We start from the raw sequence: 21,784 nt of genomic DNA, 5'->3' as shown, positions 1-21,784 counted from the left end.
TTTCCTTGCCACTCCTTTCTATGTGGAACTCGTTAAATATTCAGTTAAAGCAGAATATATATATTTTTTCCTTTTTTATTATTCATTATTTTATCTGCAGCACTCTTAGATGAATTCATTTGGTAGTAGGAATTTCCTGCTTAAATGGTTCAATGGCTCTTTTACTCTTTTTTTTCTCGCATTCACTTTAGCGCATAAGTTAACATGCGTATAATGTTTTCAAATGAAAAAAGAACGAAAAAGGGAAAGAGCTTTCACTGGAAATAATAAACGCACTACATAGTGACGGAGGACGGAGGGGAAAAGTACGATTACCATGTAATAACAGTTACCATATAATAGCGGTTACTATAAAAATGAGGGTTGTCGCATAGTTACGATATAAAATCGGGGCATAACTGCGACAAAATCGTAACATAACTACGACATATGCTGAAGGAACCAGGGGAAAATGGGAAAAGTAATAGTAAGCGCGAAAAATTAAGTTGAATTTAAGGAGGAAAGAATGATGTAGTTCCCATCCAACTTTTACTTTTTTTTTTTTTTTAATAGGAACCGAGAAACTACCCATAAAAAATAATGGGGAAATAAATTTCTTATAAGTACCGTGATTTGAGGATAAAAGTACTATATGCATAATAGTGGAAAGAATAGTAGAACGAAGCGCACGTTTTGTAAATTTCTTTTTTTTTTTTATATATACCAAAAAAAAAAAAAAAAAAAAGAAAAAAGGTATATATATTTACTATGAACAGAAAAAATATATATAATTCTTTTCAATTTTTACCAACTGTTCTCAGTTGTGTTGTCAAAATTAGGTTCAGTTCGTTTCAAATTTTTTTTTCAATTGTGTTGTCAATTTGTGTTGTCAAAAATAAGTTCAGTTCGTTTCAAATTTTTTTTTCAGTTGTGTTGTCAAAATTATTATTTGCTATATAAAGAGAGGAACCGCATTCATATATAGAATGAAAATAATTCTTATACTGTGAAAAATTCTAAAAAGAATATATACTTTTTTTTTTTTTTTTTTTTTTTTTTTTTTTGTCCAAAATAATTAACAGTCCTGGGATATTCGCGTGCGCCATATTTTTTTTTTTTGTCCCTGCATTTGTCGTTCCACACATATATACATTTATTTTAGTTCCATTTCATATGATTATGGCGTTTCTTGATTATGAAATAATTGAAATAAATTAATTTCTCCATTCATTATTAGTCCATTCCTTTTCTGATTTTATTTTAATTTAATTTTTTTTTCTTTTTTTTTAGTTAAAAAAATGGAGAAAAAATTCTCCCATCAATAATACTTTTAATCTTGAACAAAAAGGAAGAAGTAATAAGCCCGTTATAATGTAACGTCGTGTACATCTTTCCGCAAAAAAAAATAATTCCCGTTGCGCTTTAAAAATTCAAATAATATTTTTTAAAAGGGGGAGGGAAAAGTATCGTGAAAAATAAATGAATTTTTCCCTTTCTTAAAGCATAAAATGGAAACATTTCGATATGCACATTAGATAATTCATTGTTCCAGTTGTCTTCCATAGAAAAACAAAGAATTGTTCCCATTCCTTAAATGGGATTTCTTAAGGGGAAAGTGTGTATATAAGCATATTCTTCCGGGGGGCAAAGTATGAATTCGCGAATATATATTCATGTAATATTGAATTTGTTCAAACTGTACATAGAGAAATAAATGTTTATCTAATTACGAATGAGCAATTTTGTTAGGAAGTCGAAGAATGCACATTTTGATTCCCCCCCTCTGTAGTGAATGGCAGGGCGTCCATGTCAGGGGGCAGGAGAATCACTGGCACCTACTTATATGGAATAGCTGGTGGTGCATAGTGGAATAAGCTATAGTGAGGATACTGTTGATATGGGGAAAGTAAGAAAAACGAATAAAAAGAAAGAAAGGAAAGAAAATAAAAAGTAAAGAAGAAAGAGAAGAAAGTATGAAGGAAAGGACAATGGGGACGAATGTATATATATCTGTCCTCATATATATGTAATACATATATAGCTGTATATATATATATATATATATATATGTGGACACATATATGCATCTATATACATGTATATATACATATATTTATGTATGTACACATATATATAACGAATGAAGGAACTTATGAACTTCCAAAAAAAAAAGGAGAAATTCCACATTCATAATATGCACTAATAATTAATAGTCCATGTAAGGAATCATACGTATAAATGAACCATATGTATTATAGAGGAATGGGCCACATTATAATGAAAGAAGGAATTGAAGTATAAACTGTATATAAATATGTATAAAGCATGTAATAAGCATATTAGGGGAATTCAAAGAAGGAAATAATCTAAATGAATATACGTACAATTATAACACAGAATACCAGGAGTGCATTATTGGAAGTGTAACACCTTCTTATTCTTCCTATTTTTTTGTCTGCTTCACATTTGTAATCTTTTCCATTTGGGAGAAATGTTTATTCTGAATTTTTCCCTATGTACATAAAGCCCTCTTCAAGGGGTAGTAGGTTCCCACGATCATGCTTAGTATGATACATACCATAAATAGAGGAATTGTAATGTACCCTGTAGTCCAAGGAACTTCTTTTATTAATATATACGTCCAAACAAAAATACCTAAAGAACAAAGAGCTGCTGGAAAAAAGATGGAAATACCTAATGTGCAGAGGATCCATTCTTTATTTTCTCTAATAGTATATACCATTTTATTATAACCTCGTCTAGTTCTGATTTTTATTTTTCCATATTGCTCCTTCATTTTCATAAATGCCATCACTCTTGACTTAGGCTTCGAATCTGATGTTTCCAACGTCCCATGCAACTCAGTACTTTCAGTGGGATCCCCATCCTTAGGACTAGCGAGGACTTCACTCTGCTTTGGTCTGTGAATTTCAGTTTTATCCGCTAATGACCTTCCAGTTCTTATATTTAGTATACTGTCCCAAATAGTTGCACTATTACCATGCAATGATATGCCCAATTGAATTACCTAACATCATGAAAGGGAGTTAGTTTATTCAAATTTTGTGTAGTATGCATGTAATATAATGGAATTAAAGAAGAAGAGGGGGAAATATTTCCCCCCTTCAGGCTCTCAAATAAGTACCCAAGGAGTTAATAATAATAAATGTAAGGATTTTTAGAATGTAATAATTCATATCATACGTAGTAAAAATGTAACAGGGCGAAGAGGACATAGATGTATGTTAGTGCGTTCGTGAAAGAGAACGGTGCCATTCTGATCGATTTTTGTTATGTTGATTTGCTTTTGTACTGTATATTTGGTATGGCTGAATTCGGAGTGACCCATATGTGTTCTTCTTCATTTATTATATGCATATAGTATAAAAATATTTCCCCCCATAATAATAATAAGGAATTCTAATAGAATCTTCTGCGTTTACATTTCACAGATTCTGCCTTAATTTCGTATATGTACACTATGAATCAAAGAAAATTGTTCGAATACATAATTTATGAATAATACAAATAATATAGAATTTGTGAAAAAAATTAGTTTTACAGAACAGTATTCTTCTTACAAATTAAATAGAATAATTAATATTTTCCAAACAAGTGGCACAAATTCCTGAACTACATATATCCTACATTCATTATTGTAATAAGAACAAATTAAATCTTTCTTAATAATAAAACTATATAAATAAATAAATATATATATATATATATATACAAGTAGTATATTAATTTGAATTTCGAGCACAAAAAAAAGAACAAAAAGTTACCAAAGATGATAATTCAATGCTTTGTATATGGAACATACACAAAATTCCTTAATTATAGAACTAATAGTCTAAGATCTTGTGCACTGCACCGGAATTTGGAGGTAACATATATTAACATGTAGAACTGATTATATATATTATTATAATGACCACTATCCACGTCTCCCCTCCCCTCCCATAGAAGTGTTCGATCTAATACAATGTGATAAATAATAAATAAAAGTTAAGGAAAAAAAAATAGAAAGCCCTATATATGTATAGATTCATTCCCCGTCGACAAACATGTATAGAAGGAATGAAAAAAGAAAACAGAAAAAACGAGTCAAGAAGAAAAAAAAAAAAAAAAAAAAGCGTTTATTTAAAAAAAAAAAAGAAAAACAAAATGGGATAAAAAGAAAAGGAAAAAGGAATAGAAAGAAAAGGAAAGAAAAGAAGAAAGGAAAGGAAAAAATAGAAAAGTAATAAAAGAGAAAAGAGGAGGAAAAGAAAAAAAAAGTAAAAGGAATAGAAAGTGTACAAGAAAAGGAAAGGAAAAGAGAAGGAAAAATAATAAAGAGAAAAGAAAAGAAAAGGAAGGAAAAAAAAAAGAAGAAGAAAAGGTAAAGGAAGAAAAAGGAAAGAAAAGGAAAAGAAAAGAATAAAAAAGAAATAAAAAGAAAAGCAAAGAAAAAAAAAAGTAATAAAAAAAAGAAGGAAAGAAAAAAAAAGTAATAAAAAAAAAGTTAGAAATTGAGGAAAGAAATAAAAGAAAAAGAATAAAAGAGTCAAAGAAAGATAGTAAGATAACGAAGTGAAAAAAAGAAAAAAAAGAACTTACTAAAGAAAGAAGGTAAATAAATAAACAAAAGAGAGTATGGAAAGAAGAATATAAAGGTATGGAAGAAAAGGAGCACGAGAAGGAGAAAGAAAGGATGGTTCCATGTGTGGAAGTAGTGTTACGCTTGTAGTATGTAGAATTTAGGATTTAGCTTTTGGGTTCCATATTCCAGAATGAGACTTCAGGGTTAAGCAACCCCGGTTCAGGTTTAAGGGTTCTGGATTTATGGTTCCAGGGTTTCGGGGTTTTAGCGTTTCATGGTTCCGGGTATAGGGTTCCGGGTTTAGGGTTTAGGGTTTAGGGTTCCGGGTTTAGGGTTTAGGGTTCCGGGTTTAGGGTTTATGGTTCCGGGTTTAGGAGTAGGGTTCCGGGTTTAGGAGTAGGGTTCCGGGTTTAGGAGTAGGGTTCCGGGTTTAGGAGTAGGGTTCCGGGATTAGGAGTAGGGTTCCGGGTTTAGGAGTAGGGTTCCGGGTTTAGGAGTAGGGTTCCGGGTTTAGGGTTTAGGGTTTAGGGTTTAGGGTTTAGGGTTTAGGGTTCCGGGTTTAGGGTTTAGGGTTCCGGGTTTAGGGTTTAGGGTTAAGGGTTTTGGGTCTAATGATTACGGTTTAGTGCCTAATGTCTAGGGTTTAGGGTCTAATATTTAGGGTTTAGGGGTCTAATTCTTAGGGTTTAGGATCTAATGTTTAAGGTTTAGGGTTCAGAATTTGGGGTTTTGGGATTTAGGGTTTAGGCTTCAGAGTTTAGGATTTAGGGTTTAGTGTTCAGGGTTTAGGGTTTAGGTTTAGGGTTTTTCTGTGTTTAAGGCTTAGTGCTTACGGTTTAGTTCTTTAGGGTTTAATGTTCAGGTTATGCATTAAGGATGTATGTAGTATTGCATATTTTACGGTGTATATGTGCAAGATTTCGTATTTTTAGGTTGCGGGATTTATAATATTTTACGGTGTATATGTGTAACATTTCGTATTTTTAGGTTGCGGGATTTAATATTTTACGGTGTACATGTGTAAGATTTCGCATTTTTAGGTTGCGGGATTTAATATTTTACAGGTGTATATGTGAAAGATTTCGCATGTAGTTTTGCGGGATATAATATTTTACGGTGTATGTGTAGGATTTCGTATTTAGGTTGCAGGATATAATATTTTAGGGTGTATTTAAGATTTCGAATTTCGGTTGCAGGATATAATATTTTAAGAGTGTATATGTGTAGGATTTCGCACTTCAGGTTGCGGGATTTATAATATTTTACGGTGTATATGTGTAAGATTTCGTATTTTTAGGTTGCGAGATTTATAATATTTTTACGGTGTATATGTGTAAGATTTCGCATTTTTAGGTTGCGAGATTTATAATATTTTACGGTGTATATGTGTAGGATTTTATATTTAGGTTGTGGGATTTATAATATTTTACGGGTGTATATGTGTAGGATTTTTTATTTATGTTGCGCAATATAATATTTTTACGGTGTATAAGTGTAATATTTCGTATTTAGGTTGCGGGATATAATATTTTTCGGTGTATATGTGTAATATTTCGTATTTTTAGGTTGCGCGATATAATATTTTACGGTGTATATGTGTAGGATTTTTTATTTATGTTGCGCAATATAATATTTTTACGGTGTATATGTGTAATATTTCGTATTTAGGTTGCGGGATATAATATTTTTCGGTGTATATGTGTAGGATTTTATATTTAGGTTGTGGGATTTATAATATTTTACGGGTGTATATGTGTAAGATTTCGCATTTTTAGGTTGCGGGATTTAATATTTTACGGTGTATATGTGTAAGATTTCGCATTTTTAGGTTGCGGGATTTATAATATTTTACGGTGTATATGTGTAAGATTTCGTATTTAGGTTGTGGGATTTATAATATTTTACGGTGTATGTATGTAAGATTTCGCATTTTTAGGTTGCGGGATTTAATATTTTACGGTGTATATGTGTAAGATTTCGCATTTTTAGGTTGCGGGATTGATAGCTGCAATATATCGTTAAGTATTTGGTTTAATACGGGAGGATTCCTCTTTGTTAATGAAAGAAGGAACAAGAAGGAAATGGAGGAGTGAAAATAAAGGATGAAAAGAAAAAATAATGAGAGAATGAATGAAGAACAGAACAGAAATAAAAGAATGAATGTAAAGAAGGAGAAGGAAAGAACATATATATACGCATAGATGTATATGTATATATAATGCCCGGAGTGAACATTGTCCTAATATATAAAGTAAAAAAAATACAGTAATATACCATAATGGGGAAAAGTTACCATAATATGAACATAATATGAACATGATATGTTATCATATGCCATGATATGTGATCATATGTGATCATATGGGATCATAAGTTATCATGTGTTATCATAATAGTATAATGTATGTTCAGTATATAAAAACAACAACATAACCTACGACTATATATATAATAGACATAAAATTATAATATGGAATCAGGAATATTATTTATTCATATATATAAAGGAACTGAGTTACCTCCTCCTCATCACCATCACATACGCACACACTCACACACCTTTTTCCTCCAAGGACTTTGTTAACTGTTTATTTCGTTTCAGATTTGCCTATAGGCAAATTGTCCTGTTCTTGTGGAGGAGGTTGGCATTTTAATAATTTATTAGACAAATTTCTTCCCCCCTCCGACTTCCAGAACTTCCATAATACAATAAGGAGGACTACTCCAACAATTACACAGACCGCGAAGCTTATGTAATAGTACGGACTATTGCTTTGCATTCCCCTTGGAATAATGTAAAAAAGGGAGCTTACGAAATTTGGAATCCACATAAATAGAACAAGCACAACTAATATGAGTAGTATCCACTCATGCGCTTTCATTTTACCACAACATAATCTACAAATGAACCTATCTCGCCAACACTTTTTCTTTGTGCATGGAGCTTTATTCTTTTCGTTCTTTGATTTTTTTTCATTTTTCTTTAACTTTTGTTCGTCACCCTTAAGAGGTGATTGTGTTAAATCCCCTTTGGGGTTGGACAGTGTTAAATCCTTTTTGGGGTCGGACTGGGTTAAATCCTTTTTCGAGTCGGACTGGGTTAAATCCTTTTTGGAGTCGGACTGTGTTAAATCCATTTTGGGGTCGGACTGGGTTAAATCCTTTTTCGAGTCGGACTGGGTTAAATCCTTTTTGGAGTCGGACAGTGTTAAATCCTTTTTGGAGTCGGACTGTGTTAAATCCTTTTTGGGGTCGGACTGGGTTAAATCCTTTTTGGAGTCGGACTGGGTTAAATCCTTTTTGGAGTCGGACAGTGTTAAATCCTTTTTGGAGTCGGACTGTGTTAAATCCTTTTTGGAGTCGGACTGGGTTAAATCCTTTTTGGAGTCGGACAGTGTTAAATCCTTTTTGGAGTCGGACTGGGTTAAATCCTTTTTCGAGTCGGACTGGGTTAAATCCTTTTTCGAGTCGGACTGGGTTAAATCCTTTTTCGAGTCGGACTGGGTTAAATCCTTTTTCGAGTCGGACTGGGTTAAATCCTTTTTGGAGTCGGACAGTGTTAAATCCTTTTTGGAGTCGGACTGTGTTAAATCCTTTTTGGAGTCGGACTGGGTTAAATCCTTTTTGGAGTCGGACTGGGTTAAATCCTTTTTGGAGTCGGACTGTGTTAAATCCTTTTTGGAGTCGGACTGTGTTAAATCCTTTTTGGAGTCGGACTGTGTTAAATCCCTTTTTCCGGGTGATTTTTTGAAAAAACTACCAAAAAATTTTCTCTTCTTAGAGTGGTGATTTTCTCCTTTATGGGGAGGTGCGTTTTCCTTTGTTGGATCGAATAAGTCCATTTCATTGTCATGCGAGTCCTTTTTTTCTAACAGGTCATCCGTAGGAGGAATATGACCAAGGACTAAATCATCCTCAAGGTCATCATCTCCATCATCATCATCATCAGCTGCAAAAAGAGAAGAAGAAGAAGGGGGGCGATAAACATCGCCCCCCTTCTTCTTCACCTCTTGATGTGATGTTGTTCGAACATTTGTTCCATTTCCTTGTAATGTCTTTAAATGACCATTTCCATTATTTACATCTTCCTCTGATGAATATAAACCGCTTCCATCCGATATATCATCATCGTTTAATGTGCTTAATGCACTCACCTAAAAAAAAAAAATTAAAACATATATATATAGAAAATATAAATATGTAAGGAATGGTCTAAAAAAAAGGGGGGGAAGGGTTTCCTTCCCCCGCCATCCCCCCCTTAAAGCAAACTAAACCCTAACCCCTGAACCCCTACTCTCTATGCCCTAAAACCTTATGTCTATAACCAAGAATTTGACTTCTAACACCCCCGAACCTTAATTCCTAATCCCCTAAATCTGACTTCTAACACACCTAAAACCTTTACTCCTGAACCCACAACCCTAAATCCTAACCCCGGAACTGTACTCCTTATGCCCTGGTACCTTATGTCTATAACCCGGAATCTAACTTTTAACACCCCTAACACCTTAATCTTAGATCGTTAAAACCTTATACCAACACCCCTACAACCTTATATCTATACCCTGGAACCTTCCTCCAAAACCCTAAACCATAAATTCTAAACCCGGAACCCTGAACCCTAAACCCTAAACGCGGAACCCGGAATCTTACTCCTAAACCCTAAACCCTGAACCCTGAACCCTAAACCCTAAACCCTGAACCCTGAACCCTAAACCCTAAACCACTGAACCCTAAACCCTATACCCGGAACCCTAAACCCTAAACCCTAAACCCTTAACCCTAAAAACTGAACCCTGAACCCTCAACACTAAACCCTAAACCTCGAACTCTAAGACCGTCATACCTAAACCTTGAACCCTAAACCCTAAACCCTAAAATCCCTGAAACCTTCCCCCGCCCCCCCTTTTTTTCCTTAAACATGAATAATAAATATGAATAATAATTTAGTGTGGCAAAATAATATATAATATATATGTATGTATACGTTTTCGCCCACACCAAATTTTCCCCTATAGTTGTAAAAAATATAACAAAAAAAAATTTTTTTTGTTATTCATACCTGGTGTTGATAATTGGTTTGATACCATAAGAATAGGTATGCAAAGATTAATGTAGATGTTTTTATAAAAGAAAAAGGTGCCATTTTTTTTCTCACGTCTCTCTTTTAATTTGCTCTGCTCTTTATTTGATTTGCTTATGACAGGTTGTGTTCATATCATGTTGTGCATATGACAGGTTGTGTTCATATATATGATGTTGTATATATGGGATTTGGTATTCGACCTAACAATGCACTTACTTCTTCTTTATTTTTACGGTAAATGTGTAAATGCATTCTATGTAAGGAATTCTTATATACGTAGATCAATAATAATTAATTTTGAAAAAAAAAAAATCAAATATTGTAAAATAACACGCACGCAAAATTAATTATATTTCGTACAAATGTAAATTAAAAAATAATAATATTTTATAATGATTATTGTTCTTTTCTTTTTTTCCCTCCATTGGAAAAAAACAATATGAATCATTCATTCCTCTCCCCCACACCTTCCATTCTGTATGTTATCACCTAAAAGGTGTATAAGAGAGGCCAGTTAATTATCTACATTCCTGAGTACAAACAAGAATAAAAAAAAGTTGCATATATGTTTTCACATACGTGCGCTCACATTTTTTATTATCCTTATTGCTCCCCTTCCTTATTTCAGGTAAAATCGAGAATAAAAGGAATAATGGAGGGATAAATTAAATTTTTACTATATCGAAACTTTCGAATAATCTTCGACCATTGCTCATGTTTTAGGTTTTACGAGTTTAGGGTTTACGAATTTAGGGTTTACGAGTTTAGGTTTTACCAGTTTAGGGTTCAGGGTTTAGGGTTTAGGGTTTCATGGTTCAGGGTTTAGGGTTTCATGGTTCAGGGTTTAGGGTTTCATGGTTCAGGGTTTAGGGTTTCATGGTTCAGGGTTTAGGGTTTCATGGTTCAGGGTATAGGGTTTCATGGTTCAGGGTTTAGGGTTTCATGGTTCAGGGTTTAGGGTTTCATGGTTCAGGGTTTAGGGTTCAGGGTTCAGGGTTTAGGGTTTAGGGTTTAGGGTTTAAGTTTCATGAGTTTGGGGTTTAGGGTTTAGGGTTCAGGGTTTAGGGTTTAGGATTTAAAATTAAGTTTCGGGGTTTAGGAGTAAGATATTGGGGGTGTTCGAAGTAAGATTCCGTGTTTAGGATGAAGGTTTAAGGAGTGTAGGAATAAGCTTTCCAGGGTGTTGGAATAAATTTTCCGGGGTTAGCTTTAGTTGAGTAAGGGGAAGGGAAAGGAAAAACTCCCCGCAGACAAGGAGGCAAAACCGGATGGCACAAACCAACCGGATGGCAAGGGGAATAAGGAAAATGAATTAGAATGGAAAGAAATGAAATATATGGAAAAATGTTAGGAATTATTATATATTTCTTTTAAAAAAAAAAAAAAAAAAAAAGAAGTTTAGTGTTGGAGGGTATTCCCTATTAAAATGTAAAAGGAATGTACAAAAAGATAGGGGTGCTTTTTAAAAATAACATTGAAGGGAAGAAATGAATACAGGAGCATCTACAGGTAACGACTCTATTACTCGCTTTTCTGGAGGAGCTTAATGAACGGAAAAAAAAAAAAAAAAAGGAAGGAACCGTGATTGTGCCCTTCTATCCTCCCGATGAGTGTTAGCCTCTTGAAATAGGACAAATATGCGCCCTCCCGAAGCGCACCACATATATATTGGAAAATGCTCTTCCCCCTAAAATAAGCATGGTTTCAGCATCACCCCCTTCGGGTGGTTGTGTTCTTGGACATTCCCTGTAATATGCTTCCTCCGTTATTACCACTTGTGTGGTAGTCCTGATAAAGCTGGGTGTGGACCCCCGAAAATCTCCACCGCTCTTACCACCTCTCTCCAATAATTAGCAGTTCTCGTTCTTCAAGCAAATAATGATGTATATATGACTGTCGAACAGGTCGAACAAATTGTACTGCGGCAACATGATATTGAGAAAATCATTGCGAATATCACTGATGACGTCCTTGATGTCATTGGCAGACCGCTGGTATACGTTACCCTTGTGGTACACAGTCTCCCTTCTATTGTTCGAAATTATATAAGCATTTATATGAGACATAGGAGATATTCTGTAGAGCATTTCCATTTTTAGTCTTTTCTTAATGGAGCTCGTTTCATCAGATGTTTCAATGATGATGTATGCGCTCTCGTTCTTTATTTTATACTCCTTCAATGTTATCAAGGTCTCCAGGAAGAAAGACCTACTTGAGTAAATTATCTGTTTTGTGTTCACATCCCTAAGCACCTCAATTTTTATTATAGTCCTACAGTTAAAGAACAAGTTCGTGTATGGCAACGTCGGCAATTTCTTTTTCCCATAGAAAATGTATAACTTCAAAAATTCGTTTCTCTCCAGGATGACTGCTACTTTTTTCTTTATGAGCACTTCGAAGAAGTTTATGAATTTTATCTCCTCCTCCACATGCTGCTGGAACAGATTCATGTATTTGTGATTGTGTTTCTTCAGGAAGGCAATTTCGTCTGTTATTTCGTTGTGCGGTTGTATTGGTCCGGCTTCACTTGGCTTTCCTTTCTCCGCATCCGCATGTTCACCGTCAGTTTCCTCCTCCTCTTCACCGCCATCATCTCCATAATCATCCTCATCATCGTCCCTTTCCTCTGTGCCCTCTTCCATTCCAGATTCCCCATGAGTCCTCCTTCGGACGTATGTGTTCCCGAGCGCGTACAACGAGTTGCAGTACTTGAACGTCTTGTACGCCTTCACAATTTCGGGCATCATCCCCAGGTAGTTGATGGAGATGTGGTTGCGCCCTCTTAGGTGCGGAAACTGGCCAGCCATTTGGGCTGAGTCGGCCTTGCTCAGGTAGCTCTCAAATATGTGCGACAGGATGGAGTAGTACTGCTCCCGCTTCACCACCTTGAATGAACTGTGATATGACACATAATATGTATTCAAGTAATCGTCCACATTGTCCATGTTAATAAGGTTGTCCTTGCTGTACGGGAAGGGTTGGGGGTCCTTCCCCCCCTCCCTTGGACACATGTCGCTATTGGAGAATATGTTCTGCTTCCCTGCCGGGCATATGTTTGGGGTGAGAGGGGTGTCCGCTTGGTTCGACACACCTGGTAGGCCTGGCTGAACCGCCCAGCTGGACTTGCTGTGTCCATTCTTCCCCTGTTTCTCCGCCTCTTCTCCGTCTCCCCTGCGCCTTCTATTAAGCAACTCGGTCTGGTGAATCATGAAAAACTTCTTCAACTCATTCTTAATGGTCAAGTGACTCCTCAAAATGAATGTACTCTTGTTTACGTCGTCCAACGAATTAAGAATATTAGAACTGCAGTTGCTGTTGTCACCACAAAGGATGCGAAATATTTCTTCGTATGTGTAGACGGACAGGAACTTCTTGTAGTACTCCTTCTTCGAGTCGAAGAAGATATTCTTCTTCATGATGTATACATTGGGCTGACCTTTTTTATTTATCAGCTTATTCTCCCCTCCACCAGAAGCTCTTTCCCTCGCCTTCTCCATACTCTCCATCCTTTTATAGTATTCATCATTAAAAATGGTATTCTCATAATTGGCTCTGTTTTTTTTCCGGAGCTCAGCTAATATGTCTTGGATTTTCTTGTCCTCAATTTTGTTTTTCATTTTGTTCGAAAAAAAGTTCTTAATCTCTGGCTCCATGCCCAAATATATGTTGCTCGATAGTACGTTGTATTTAACTGTGTAGTTGTCCACACAGATAAGCACATCATTAAAATCGCTTTTGCTTTTCCCTTGTGCCTTGGCTAACATTTCTACATTCTTTATGATTGTGTCCACGATATGTAGGTCCACGATGACGTAGTAATTCAAGTAGGACAACTCGTGCTCCTTTATCAGGGGGTCCTTCAAATAGATATAGATATTCATAATTTTTTCATTCTTTCTCTCCTTAATATAATTGTGTAGAAAATTGAAGTATAGGAAATTGCTCTTGAAGAAGGAATTATTTTCATAATCTAAAACATTAATTCTTTTTCCACTTAGGAGGAAGTCATTTATTACGTAACTGGAGAAGGTGTCAAAGTTGCTGTTCCCTTGAAGGTAGTCTGTGGCAGACGCTTCGAACCTGTTTATGTTCTCATGGTTCCAGTTCCGTATGTTTTCCGCCTTTTCCTTAATCACTTGGCTGAACTGCTGCTCCATGCTCATCATTTTGTTCTTGAGCTCATCCAGGTAATTGTTCAGCTCCCGCAGGTTTTTCTGCCTCTCTCTGTCCATTTTCTGCGGCAAAGGGGGCAAAAAGGGGAAAATATGAAAAGGCAGAAAAAGGAGAAAAATAAGAAAAGTAAAAAAAAGACAACCGTGAAAGGGAAGGAATATACCACTTGGCTATCACTACTCACAAAATGCATGAGCAGACTCCGGCCTAACGTACCTTCCTGTTGAGGTCACTGAGCAAGTCAATCTTGGAGAGAAGGTTTCTGTACACGAAGTTGACATAGTATATATTCTCCCTCTGAATGTTATTAATGGTGTCATTAAACATTTCTAATTTTACATCTTTCAAATTATCCAGGTATTTAGAATATCTCTGTAGCTTATTCTCATTGTAGGAGTAAATATGGGTTAATATATTTTCATTGTGTTCGTACGACTCATACAAACTGACGTCGTGTTGTACGAGGTACTCGAATTTGCTTTGCAACTCCTTCTTAAAGTCGACGATGTAGTTGTTCATGTCTTCCACGTAGTGTACTATTTCAAGAATGTTATCCACCAGCGAGTCCACACTGCTCGTCAATACTGATGCATTTCCATTTTGATCATCTTTCGTCTGCGGCGGCTTTGGATCATTCGTATCTGTCGAGAAAAAAAAAAAAAAAAAAAAGTAAAAAAGTCACGCATATGGAGGAATGAAAAAAAAAAAAAAAAAAAAAAAAAAAGTGCGTGCGGTAGAAAAGGTCCACGTAGACCTGTGCTTCATATCAAGACACCAGCGACTGTGTATCACTCTAGGGATGGATAAGCACATGTGTTAACATTCCCCTTTTCCTGGTTGTCACTCATCCCTTACTGCTGGCGTAACAATGCAGGTGCTTCCTCTCCACGTATATTTGTACCAGCCAGTACACAAGCAGGTTCACACTAAGCCGTCCTAAATTCATCCTGCTGATATCTCTAGGTCGTTGTGCCCCTCTGAAGATGCCCCTTCTGACGAATAGACAGTAAAAATAAATTCCGTCCTCAATATGTTGCACGAGCGTAATCGCTACGATGCGCTATTCACTTTTTTTTTTTTTTTTTTTTTTCCTCTTCCTATGCAATTTAGTCGTTAGTATATTCCCTCTCTTTTTTCTCGCCTCACGAAGCGTTTCATTAATGCGAAATGGCATAGTTAACAAGTCTCGTGTTGGTAAAGTAGATTATGGCGTGTGATTTCGAGGCCAAGTCTGCATAAGTTCACCATAGTTTAGGCCCACACGCAGGGGTTACGTGGCAAAAAGGGAAGGGAAAGGAAAAAATATATACAAAAAAAAAAAAAAAAAAAAAAAGTCATGAACAAATGAAAAAGCCAAGTGCCACAAATCGGGCAGCGAAATATAACTGAGCAAACTACAAAATGTTCTTTATCGTTTCTACGCTGGACTCAATTCTCCTTAACAGGTTATCTGTAGAGTTGGGAAATAGGGGCAAAGAATAAATGGGACGCGTTCGTTACAAATTCGGCCATCTAAGGTTTTCCGCCGCTAATCGCAGGGGACGGCTACAAAAGCCATCCCCCAGGGGGGAATAACTGTTTTTTCTTTTTCTTCTTCTCGATTACCACGCACGCTGGTACGCATGTAACAATGAACAAAAAAGGCATGGAAACTATATATATGTTACGAACATATATTTTTTTCCCTTTTTTCTTTTATTCATGAACGCAAATATTGGGGGCGGGGTGACGGGGCCAGCCCAGGCTCACAAAAAAAATACAAGGAAATGCTACACAGGGAAATTTCCGTACAATGAATACGCGCATGCAAAATGGAGCGAGAACAAATGGAGAACGAACTAGGCATATGCAAATGAATTTACCCATCGACTACTTTCCTCAATGCAAACGATAAAATGAAGCTTCCACTGGGGAAGGGGGTGCTCTATGCAGCCTCTCCTCTACCGCGGCCGAAGAGAAATAATAAAAATTGTCAACGGGCCCGCGTAGAGCCACAAAAATGTATAAGGGGGAGAAAAAACGATGCACAATAGACCGAAGAAGTGGAAAATAAAATAATTGCGCAGGGGCGAAGCATTGGAAAATTGAAAAGGTGGGATAGTTAGCAGAAAAAAGCACAATTCATGCAGATGGCAAGAGCATCCCCCCTCCGGTAACTCTATCAGGGCTACGGCCGTGTTAGCCGTACCTGTGTTGCTCAGTAGCTTGCTCTGGATGTGCATATACTTCTGCTTCGTTGTTTTTTTTTCTCGCTCGTTGATATCCTCGCTAAGGTTCAAATTTGACTGCACCTTTTTTTGTAAAATACTGGGGAAAATAGAAAGGTAGCAAGCATGGTGGGAAATAAAAAAAAGGATCATGTGGAAGGGTCATAAAGGAAGAAGTAATACAACTAGCCTTTGCTGTAAATCACAGGAAGACGCGAGAAAAATGGGAAGAACAATAAAAAAGAACGAAGTGAAATCACTTTTTTTTCTTTTTTTTTATCCCATTTCTTTCCCGTCAGAGTTGCACTTATTCCGCCCAACCGTTCATTCCGCTCATTAATCCTCTGCAACGATTCCTCAGACAGGACACTCTTTTGCTGCTTTTCCATTTTCTGCTTAGAAGAAAATGATACATGATTCTTTAGTGCATCACGAGCGAAGGTGTATGTCTTCTTCGTGATGGGGAAGCCCAACATTAGTTCCCTTCTTTTCCCCTCTTTTTTTTTTTTGCGTTACGTTTTTCTTTATTTCCTCTTTTTTGTTGTTCAACTGTTCCTGTATCATTTGCTTTTTCTTCTTGATACTGAGCAGAGGGGGGGGGACAAGGTTGGATGTGTGTAGGAGGAAGTGTAGAAGGGGGCAAAATGGGCAGGATAGGACAGCGCAGGGAAGCACCCCAACGCATTCGTGGCACAATGCTATGTGACAAGTGCTCGGGATTAAAGCGCCTTCTTAGTGCTTGTTTACTTTTCCCGGATCATTTTGTTTATCTTCATTTCCTCTTTTTTCATCTCTTTCATTTCCTTCATCTTAATCGCCGACTCTTGCTCTGCGGTTTAACGGATGGATTTCAGAGGGAGGCACGTCGTCGCTCGTGATGGATGAGTCAAATCCATCAGTTGTTTAGCAACCATGTAGCAATAGCGTAGCAGGCCTCTGCATAATCTCCTCCGGGTGCATCCCCTCCCTTTTTGTACTCACGTTTTTTCTCCTTCCATTTCTGTATCATGTTCTTTTTCTCCTCAATTTTGGAATCGTTTTTGCGCTGCTCCTGTGATTAAGTATCGAAGAAGTACAGTAGGTGTAGGCGGAAACCGTGAGTTAGAAGAACTCCATGGAAAAAGGAGCTCCTTAAATTGCTGGAAAATATAAAGCGAAGTAAATGTAATGCGAGATTAATCTGAAATGTGATCCCTCATGGCACGTCAGTTTCTTTTTCTTTTCCCCTCTCATCTCTTACATTCACATTAATGATGCTGATGTTGTTGAGGCACCTGTTCTTTAAGTGCTTGTACGAGATGAATTGCTTGTACCAAGACACGTGTTCAATAATTTCTTCCTCCGATTTGTTCATGCAGCTTTTCAGCATGCCCAAAAGAACCTAGGCAGGGGGGAAGCGTATTGTATTAGGATTAACACGTGCACCTATCTGCTGGTCCTTTTTTCCACTTTTTTGCTGAAGGAAAGAAGCTGCCCTGTCTTTGCAGCTTCCCGTTTTTGTGGCTGCCTCGTCTGTGGACTACCTCATCTCCCAAATTCGCGTTGTTCTCGTACACTTTCATAAAATAGTTGTGTTCGTCTTCATCCCAGGTGCCCTGCGAGCCGTTAACGTGCGTATCGTCATGTATATGCCTTCCCGAAAACATACAGTAAAGGTATGTCTTTGCGCGCCTCTGTGTGTTCTCATAGGGTAATTAAGGAGCTTTCCTCTTTCCTTTTCCCTATATGCCTATGTACCGTTCTTCCGCCTATGTTCCTAATGTGCTCATTCACTTCCAGCAGCTTCTGTACGTTGCTATACAGCGTCTTGTCTTCAAAAGGGAGAACATACAAATGGGTTAAAGGCAGAAAAAAGGATAAGCACGAGTCCAATTTGGGGGTTCCCCAGAAAGACCTTCCCTTTTTTTTTCCTTTGTCTACCCGTGTTCGCCGATTCGTAACACCCTTGGAGGTACTTCGCAACGTCATCGTCAACTGTTATATCGTGCTTGGTCACCGCCAAATAGAGGACGATGTTAAGGTTGGTCTTCGAAGGGGAAAAAGTGAACAGGTTATTCAAACACATCAAACTGGGTAAATCGGGGCAACACTTGGAAGAACATCGTAATGCATGACATAGCATAGCGTCTCGTTGTGGAGCAAACTAGTCAGTCGTATATCTGCCTCGAAACCCATCCGTCACCTCTTCCAAGTACTTCTCCCGGAAATCTTCGAAGATATTCTTGGACAAAATTTGGTACTCCTTTTCGTTAAGTTCGGAAACTGCGCTCGTCACAAATGGGAACGGTAAATGGAAGCGCCAAATAGATGGATAGGTATACAGGCACTGCCTAGCCCATCACGGTGAGACCCATCCTTCCCCCCTTTTTTTTTTTTTTTTTTTTTTTTTTTGCTTTACAAACATACCGTGAGCCCCAATATTTTTCTTGAACTCCGAAACGGTCTTTACCAAAACGGACAGCCACTGATTTAAAGGCAAAGGTGGATACAGCCATGTGCCAATATTTCGATATGCACAGGTGAAGCGAAGGGAGCGGTAAGTGTTTTCTCAAAGGAGGTCGAAAACAAAAGAGGAAATCTTCCTTTCACACCTCCTTATACTCGTTGTCTAGGAAATCCTTGTGCTGCTTAATGCTTCGTCTCTGCACATGGAGAGTGAAATATGTTGAAATTCATATACATTTCCCATGTGAGGATTTTTTTTTTTTTTCATCCTTTATTCTTCATGTAACCGTTATTTGGTCGATGTGTTCACTGTTGATCGCTCTATTCATTTCCTTCTCCAATTTTCGGAAGCTGCTCGGTGGGTAAATGGCGTACGATGTTGCAACATGTTCGGTTCAGAGGCTTAGGCGAGGGTGGATGAACCTAAGCAGAGGAGCAGACAAAGGGAGACACAACGAATGGGAGAAGCCCAACACGTCGAATTGTATTCGTAACTTCTCAGCGTACGATGATGTCAAGTGTCTATATTTGGACTTCCAATCATTTATATCTACCAACAGGGAAGGGAGAAGAAAAATAAAATAAAATAAAGGGGAGGAGTCATCATGTATCTCTGTGCTGGTGAATTATCGGTCCTCTCTGCACCAGATGGGTACCATCATAGGGTATTTTTTTGTATAAGCTCATAACATTGAATTCTTCTCTCATTTTTCAATTTGTCCTTTTTTTTTCTTTCTTCGTTTTTTTCTTGGGAGTTCCGCTCGAGAAGATCATTACAAAATACGTGTTGTGGAATTATGTCACCCGTGACCCGTTCCGCTTACCCTTAATTTCCATATCGAAGAGTGCATTTTTTTTCTCGTTCGTATGCATTTGTTCTATGTTAGTAACATTGTCCTTTGTATCGCCGGGAGCCTCGTCACCCTCATCACATGACTTGTGTCGGTTGCCTGCGCATATGTTCAGGTGGGTACAGGGGTTTGTCTTTCTCCCCCCCTTTGCGTTAGAGAAGTACGTTTTCGCACAAAGTGGCATAGTGACGATGGTGTGTAGAAAAATATGTAAACATATGGTTGTGTGTGCTTGCTTATTTTGTGGTTCTGTCTACCTCTGCTATTATCAGCGCTCTCCCCCGTTTCGTGTCCGACCCCTTCAGTTGGAAGAGTATCCCTGTCATCTTCACTCGATTGATAAGCATCCTTATCACTACCACCATGAGGTAATGCATTTTCCCCTTCTCCTTCGTTCAATCCTGCTAATGCTTCCTCTCCCCTCGGCTCTACAAAGCTCAGCGAAGCCTACGATACGAAGAAAAATTGTGCATGCTCCAGTAAAAGCTCGAAAAAAATACCATAAGGGAAAATAACCGTCGAAGTGCAAATATTGGGAGGAACTTAAAAACCTCCGTCATCCCACGGGAAATATCCTCTATGAGGTTTTATCCAGGGGCGTGCGCATTTCTTACGGGCCCTGAACTAAGGTGATTCCTGCTTGCACTCCCTGCGTCAATGTCGTCCATAGAATAATCGTCATCCTTATCGCATGGGGATTCATTATTGGAAGAATCGCCTCCTGTGTTGCCCGAAATCGCCACATCTTCGTCCGTCAAAATGATGTGGTCCTCACTGTCTACATAACTTCCTTCTTGTACTTCATTTTCAACCTCATCAGAAAGGTGATCATCTAATTTTACTTCATCCAACGAATTAACTTCTTCCTCCTTCATTCCTTCCTCGATGGTACTCATATATTTAATCATCATTTTCTTTTTCTGGCTGTGAGTTTTATTCTTGCATTGTTCATCATCTGAATTTTCTCTACTAAAGGAATCATAGTTCCCCTTCATGTTTCGTTACCATTCCTACTTCACTTTTATCTAGAAGATGATATATGGAATAGGGAGAAATTGTGTTATCCGATGCGAAATAACCATACAAGGATAGTGTACACACGAATTACTTCTACCACGTTGGTCTTCTCCCTATTCTCTTTTTTTTTTTTTTTTTTTTTTTTTTGCAAAAAAACGTGGAGAAATAGTCATTTTACCAAGAATGGTGCATGCATCAGTGCGGTTCATTTATCACCTCGGAAAAAGGCAATTGTCACCACGTATGCTTCGCTAACGTTCTGTAGACACTCCTTCAAAGAGATCTGTTGGTAATTAAAGAAACAAAGGGGGACTTTCAACTGGTACCCTAATGCATGAAGTATTCTATGTAAGGCTATACGCATTAGAAGGCCTTTACTCAGTGGTACGGGGAGAAACATGCCTCACTTGTTCATATGAACAAAACGGTGAATGTGAATTTATACCATCTGATTTGTTTAAAATAGGAAGATAAATCCATGTGGACAGACAGAGAAGTTGATCCTTTTAGATGATACACATGTGTACTCTTGCGGGATTCTAGAGGATTTTTTTTTTTTTTTTTTTTTTTTTTTCATCTGCCTCGAATGGATGGGCCACTAATCGGTTTGAAATGACGAGACAAGGGGAAATGCCCTCTTTTTACGCTATTAAATTGATATAAGAAAAAAGAAAAACGGAGGAAATGCTTCACTGAATTTAAAGGGTATTATTCACATTTTTGTAAACCTCTTTTGTCGTGCAAAAATCGGTCTGCAATTTTTTTTGTCTGGACGCACGTTGATACTATGTAAACTCTTTTATCCCATGGCTAATGGGCTGAAGCCCAAGTAAGGTGAGGAAAAAAAAAAAAAAATGACAATTTTCGTCTACCCCTAAGTAATGCAATGGTCACACCTATACTAGAAAATTTGACGAGGTTATAAAGGAGTAAGTTCCTTTTATTTTGTCAGGAAAAGAATTGCTGCAAAGATGTGTTTCTCATTTGAAGGATGCAGCTTTAAGCGTTTTTTTTTTTTTTTTTTTTTTTTTGTGAGCGAATTAATGTGGAGAGGGAAAGAGCCTCCGTGAAGTTGGCCTTTCTTTTATCCCCCTATGCAATGCAAAGGTGACAGTCAGTATCATGCCAACTGTGCCCTCCCAAAGAAGGAAGAGGGGAATACGCACGTGTGTGTAGACATGCTGCGCACATACGCATGCTTCGCAAAACTCAGGTGACTATTTCGCAGGGGCGCGCCATTTTGCGGATGCAGCAACAACTGCTGTGCAGCTTTCCTTTTGAGTGTGACGATTCGTTGCCTATTCGCCCGTTCGCCTATTTCTTCAGGAACGTGCAACCGAGGCAAACTTCGCTTGACCATTCATATAGCGTCCATACATTTCGGTGGGCTGCCGCAAAATTGATGACAAATTGTTGGCGTAATTTTGGCCCACTAGTTTTC

General features: G+C 37.5%; 4 protein-coding genes across 4 annotated transcripts; all 4 read right to left on the bottom strand.

The window, feature by feature from the left end:
* Nucleotides 1-2,491: 2,491 nt before the first annotated feature.
* On the bottom strand, nt 2,492-3,255 carry PKNH_0823300 (Plasmodium exported protein, unknown function; the record flags this gene model as incomplete). The annotated part of the gene is made up of 2 exons (XM_039113990.1): nt 2,492-3,007; nt 3,184-3,255. The coding sequence occupies 2 exons, from the start codon at nt 3,253-3,255 to the stop codon at nt 2,492-2,494; spliced, it is 588 nt and encodes a 195-aa protein (XP_038969623.1).
* Nucleotides 3,256-7,152: 3,897 nt separating this feature from the next.
* PKNH_0823200 (uncharacterized protein) lies at nt 7,153-9,710 on the bottom strand (the record flags this gene model as incomplete). The annotated part of the gene is made up of 2 exons (XM_002258838.1): nt 7,153-8,718; nt 9,627-9,710. The coding sequence occupies 2 exons, from the start codon at nt 9,708-9,710 to the stop codon at nt 7,153-7,155; spliced, it is 1,650 nt and encodes a 549-aa protein (XP_002258874.1).
* A 1,790-nt stretch (nt 9,711-11,500) lies between these two features.
* Nucleotides 11,501-14,769, bottom strand: PKNH_0823100 (conserved Plasmodium protein, unknown function; the record flags this gene model as incomplete). The annotated part of the gene is made up of 3 exons (XM_039113989.1): nt 11,501-13,885; nt 14,040-14,464; nt 14,679-14,769. The coding sequence occupies 3 exons, from the start codon at nt 14,767-14,769 to the stop codon at nt 11,501-11,503; spliced, it is 2,901 nt and encodes a 966-aa protein (XP_038969622.1).
* A 448-nt stretch (nt 14,770-15,217) lies between these two features.
* On the bottom strand, nt 15,218-20,321 carry PKNH_0823000 (conserved Plasmodium protein, unknown function; the record flags this gene model as incomplete). Its single annotated transcript, XM_039113988.1, has 18 exons — nt 15,218-15,273; nt 16,012-16,130; nt 16,352-16,422; nt 16,547-16,613; nt 16,778-16,859; nt 17,012-17,081; nt 17,271-17,411; nt 17,554-17,625; nt 17,768-17,841; nt 17,951-18,056; nt 18,213-18,292; nt 18,437-18,494; nt 18,622-18,672; nt 18,763-18,826; nt 18,983-19,025; nt 19,300-19,425; nt 19,584-19,773; nt 19,941-20,321. 18 exons carry the CDS (start codon nt 20,319-20,321, stop codon nt 15,218-15,220), a joined length of 1,851 nt encoding a protein of 616 aa, XP_038969621.1.
* Nucleotides 20,322-21,784: the final 1,463 nt, after the last annotated feature.

The sequence above is a fragment of the Plasmodium knowlesi genome, assembly GCF_000006355.2.
Source record: "Plasmodium knowlesi strain H genome assembly, chromosome: 8".
NCBI lineage: Eukaryota > Apicomplexa > Aconoidasida > Haemosporida > Plasmodiidae > Plasmodium > Plasmodium knowlesi.
The sequence above is the reverse complement of the archived record's forward strand: the minus strand, read 5'-3'. Positions and strand labels throughout refer to the sequence as shown.